Consider the following 5,182-nt stretch of genomic DNA (forward strand, 5'->3'; position numbering starts at 1 on the left):
TGCCGCCCACTTCAGGAGCAAGGCAGCCCGCCCCTCCCGCCCCCCTGCGCCTCTCCCAGCAGAGGGCCTGGCCCGACCATGGTGGGCGTTCCTGAGGCCCTTCAGTGTCCAGGGCCCCCGAGCCGCCTGCCCCGCTCTGCTCGTCCTCGCCCTGCCGTGCAAGGCCCCTAGATGAACTTGAAGCACTTGGTCTTGTCGTGGGGCAGGCGGGTCTTGAAGAGCACAGAGTCCACGCGGAACTGCGTGTACAGCAGGGGCATGTAGCCGTACACCTTGACAAAGAAGTTGATACACTTGTGCCGCTCGTGGAAGTGGGAATCGTCGTGTGACAGAGCCTGAGGGCAGCCCGGGCATCGGAAAGTCCACCGTGAGGTCACCTGGGAGCCGGGAAGAAAGGGCAGAGGGTGAGAACCACGGTGCTAACATTGACAGAGGCCCCGCAGCTCAGTCTAGGAGGCCTCCGTTTCCATGGCGACGACACACAGCCCGATGCCCACGCTCACTCACAGAGTCCTCTTCCTCACAGTGACATATTCGACAGCTACACTGTTGGTAAGGACGTGCCTTCCAAATGGTCCATATTCAACAGATACTGAAAGCCTTGAAGCCTCAGTGACTCTACTTCTAGTATTTCTCCTGGGTGCACAGCCAGAGGTTGTAGGTACAAAGCTGTTCATTTCATTCATGTTTTTAACAGGAAAATACTGGAAAACTACCCATCAAAGGGGGACTGGTTAATTATAAAATACTGCACATCCATTAAAAAGAACAGGAAAATACTGGAAAACTACCCATCAAGGGGGACTAGTTAAATAATTATAAAATACTGCACATCCATTAAAAAGAAGTTTAAGAAAGTCATATTTAAAGACAAGGGAAAGTGATCATATTATAGTTTACTGGTTATTATGATGATGAATTTCCAGCAATCAGGAATGTACGCAGAGTAACACAACAGTTTCACTGTCGGCAACACGGCAGCCCCGACGATCTAAGCCCCTCAGCAGAGAATGCCCGAAAAGGCAGGACGAAATACAGAAACCACCTCTTTAAACATACTGGCTGAGCTTGTAAGGAAAGAAATGAAATCCTCAGAAGTCAAAGGAGTGAGAAGGCTTGAATCCGGAGAAACAGCCAGGAGCTCCAGTCTTCCAGAAGCTGGGGCAGCCACTGTCATCAAATCAGATCAGAAACATGCTGAAGCCACAGAAACAAGCGGAAGGCCACGTGGGTGGGAGGCGGCCCCACAGAGCAAGGTGGTGAAGCACCGCTTCCTTCTGAGTCTGAGCTCCAAGAGGAGGAGGAAAATCCCCTCTGAGAAACTATAACCTCAAGCCGGCCTCACACAGCTGAGGCTACAACTTATGTCACCCGCGTGTCCCAATATGCTAGTTTAGCGTGAACAGGTCTTAAGCAGGGGGTGAGCCCAGGCACGTGAGAGAAACAAGTGCAAGCCCTCTCAGATCCAGGCCTCAAAGCAGGGCAGTCAGTAGCATCCAAAGAGTATGACCTCACAGTCAAAAATCGCACAACAGGGATGGGTCACATGGAGGAGAATATGCAGAAAGAAACAACAGAAGAAACACTGCACAGCAGCAGGACTCTCAGAGACAGGAACGGTAAACGGGTCTCAGGTGCACAGTGAGATGTTGGAAGATTACCCAAGGTTTGATGGAAGAAACAGGGGCTATCAGAAAAAGCCCATGCGGACATGAAAAGGAGCCAGATGAGGAGGCCCCTGGTGAGGCGGTGGTCAACACCACGCCTCCAACGCAGGCAGTGCGGGTTTAATCCCTGGGGAGGGAACCAAGATCCCTCATGCTGCGTGGCGCAATCAAAAAAGAAAAGGAAAAAGAACCAAACAGAACAACAGAAACGGAAAGTACATAAACTTATTGTGATCATCATCTCGTGATGGTTTGTAAGGCAAATCAGTAAGTTGCATGTCAATTACATCTCAATAAAACTGGGAAGAAAAAAAAGTATACTGAATTAAATCAGATACTCAGTGGATGGGTGAAGAGAAAATCAGTGATAAAAAGTATACTAAAATTATTCCCAGAATGGAAAATACTGGAAAAAAGCTTTAAAGAAATATGAAAGCAAGATGAAGAGACATGGAGGGCTTACCTGGTGGCTCGGTGGTAAAGAATCCGCCTGCCAATGCAGGAGACACAGGTTCAATCCCTGATGTGGGCAGATCCCACAGGCCTCAGAGCAACGAAGCCCACGCGCCACAAGCACTGGACTGCGCTCTAGAGGCGGGGAGCCACAACTGCTGAAGCCCGCAGCCCTGAGCCCGTGTTCCGCAACAAGAGAAGCCACCACAGTGAGAAGCCCGGGCACCGCAACTAGAGAAAAGCCTGAGCGACATCGAAGACCCAGCACAGCCATAAATAAATAAATAAATAACATTATTTAAAAAAAAAAAAGACTGAGAGACGTGGAAAGAGATAACTGTATGATTCCATTTATTTAAAGTTGAAAACTGATCCCGGAACAGAAAAAAGCTATCATTCCCGCAGCTGAGCTCTCCTTCCTGCTCTGAGCTGAGCCACCTGCCTCCTGGGGCCCAGCGCACACTCTGCCCTTCTGGATAGATCCCTGCAGGAGGGCGCGTGCAAGGCAAGACACTCCTGAAGTACAAGATTACGTTAGAGGGGACCTGTCTTAGCAAATACAAAAACTAATTCTAAAGCTATGACAATTCATGTGAATTTGGCACGTGAACAAACTGGACCAGCAGGCCAGAGTAAAGAACACGTGAATAGACCCACGTGCACACAGACGTGTGCTGAGTGACCTTCCAGCACTGCACGCCACTGGGCATGGGTGAACTGAGTGTGCAATGAATGCTGCTTAGGAGACAAAAAAATGAAATTGGGGCCCTAGCCCACATTATACACAAAAATCACTTCAACAAGGGTTAGTGATTTAAATACAACAAGGCAAAACCTAAACCTTTTAGAAGGGTATGGGGGAGAGCCTATTTAAGACTCTGGGGCAATGAAAATAAACTACAGTCACAAGCATCAACACTGACTGAGCTCACAGACTGACTTCTTAAAAACCTAAATGCAGAGGAACACATATGACTATATGTGTTCATTTATCATATATATGATTTCATTTACATAAAATTTAAAGACGCCAATCACTTAGAGATGAATGAGTGAGTGAAAATCGCTCAGTCGTGTCGGGCTCTTTGTGACCCCATGGACTATTCAATACAGTCTATGGAATTCTCCAGGCCAGAATCCTGCAGTGGGCAGTCTATCCCTTCTCCAGGGGATCTTCCCAACTCAGGGATCAAACCCAGGTCTCCCACATTGCGGGCAGATTCTTTACTAGCTGAGCCACAAGGGAAGCCCAAGAATACTGGAATGGGCAGCCTATCCCTTCTCCAGAGGATCTTTCCAACTCAGCGATCAAACCCAGGTCTCCCACATTACAGGCGGATTCTTTACCAGCTGAACCACAAGGAAAGCCCTAGAAATGAATATACATCGGTAAAAACGCTTTTCTTTTTAAGAGAGGAGGGGAAGGGGATTTTTAAAACTAAACTCAGGGTAGCAGTTATCAATGGAGGGAAGCAGCAGGCCGGGATTACCAAGATACATATACAAGGAGCTGGTAGTGAGAATGTTAAACTTTCTCATTTTTAGTTATCATTTTTATTGCATGGGTATTTGTTGACTCAGCTCTCCCAATGCACTCCCAGGTTCCATCCCTGGTCAGGGAACTAGATCCCACATGCCACAACCAAGATCCAACACAGCCAAATAAATAAGTATCTCCAAAAAGAATCAAATATGGCTATGTGTGTATGAAACATACATTACTATCGGTTAAAACATATGAATGAAATGTTATCCTTAAAGGGGGGAAGAAGACAACAAACAAGCAAACTCACCAGGTTTGTCAAATACTGACACTTTGTCCTATTTGTTTTAGGCTACACATATATTTTTCTTTTTTTTTTTTTGCAAAAGAAACAGAATATTACGAAGAGTTAATCCGTATGCCACCACTCCCTCCCTCCTTTCCTCTCCTGCAATGCCATGGGGAACATGACCTTCAGTTATACTTGACAAAACCAAACTTTCTTCAAAATAAATGTCCCAATGTACACCCACCAGCCCTGATCAACATCTGCAATTTCTACACATCCTTACAGCCATCTGGTATCATCACACTTTCATTTCTGCCCACTTGATGGTATAAACTATATCACATTGTTTTAACTTCCACTTCCCTGATTATTACAGAAGATCAGCACCCTTCCACATGTTCATTAATCATCTAGGTTTCTACTACACTGAACTACTTTCTTACATACTTAATGAATCAACTGAGTAGTCTTCTCCTTTGGAAATCCTTTATCTGGATATCAATTCTTTGTCATGTACCAGGACTGCAAACGTCACATCTAGATATAGAGTTTTTTGAACAAAGCTTTGAACTTTAATACATTCCAACAAATCAATCTTCTCCTTCAGATTTTGTACTTTTTGTTTCTGTCTATATCACAAAAATACTTCTGTATTTTTTGTTAGAAGTTTTAAAGCTTGCTGTTAACACTTGGTTTATTACGTCATCTGGAATTTCCTTTGTGTATGGTATGACATGTACTTCTGTTCCATACAGAAAGTGTTATTCCCAAGATGCCACCTTTATCATATGTCAAGCTTCCATGCAGGCGTGGGCCTATGTCTGCATTCTGCCCTGTAGCACTGACTTTGTCAGTTTCTGTGCCAAGATCACAGGCATCTGTCCTGATTATGTACTTTAATACCGAGCCACGCTTTCTGACAGGGTCAGCTGCCCTCTTCCTCACTAGTGCCTTAGCTATCCTGGCTCTTTGCCTTTCAACACAAATCTGAGGATCTCTTTGTCAAGTTTCACTCCAAGCCAAATTAAACCAAATAAAGTATTCTACTAGAATTTAGGGGTTTTTTTGATGGTGTGGTGGTTAATTTTATTGCCACCTAACAGGATTTTGATTAGAGTTACACCGACATTTTACACCTGGGGAGAACTGCTATCCTGACCATGTGAATGTGGATGTGGTCTCTACTTCCATTTATTTACTGGGTAACCTTGAGAAACCTGTATGCAGGTCAGGAAGCAACAGTTAGAACTGGACATGGAACAACAGACTGGTTCCAAATAGGAAAAGGAG

At 45.4% G+C, this 5,182-nt stretch overlaps 1 protein-coding gene across 1 annotated transcript in view; it reads right to left on the reverse strand.

The window, feature by feature from the left end:
- The window catches only part of EXTL3 (exostosin-like glycosyltransferase 3), a 130,789-nt gene continuing 125,607 nt past the window's right edge, over nt 1-5,182 (reverse strand). The window contains 1 exon segment of the mRNA XM_010840287.1: nt 1-377. Within this exon segment, the coding sequence (XP_010838589.1) occupies nt 168-377 (210 nt within the window). The 3' untranslated portion in view covers nt 1-167.

The sequence above is a fragment of the Bison bison genome, unplaced genomic scaffold (genome assembly GCF_000754665.1).
Source record: "Bison bison bison isolate TAMUID 2011002044 unplaced genomic scaffold, Bison_UMD1.0 scf7180017864143, whole genome shotgun sequence".
Taxonomy (NCBI): domain Eukaryota; kingdom Metazoa; phylum Chordata; class Mammalia; order Artiodactyla; family Bovidae; genus Bison; species Bison bison.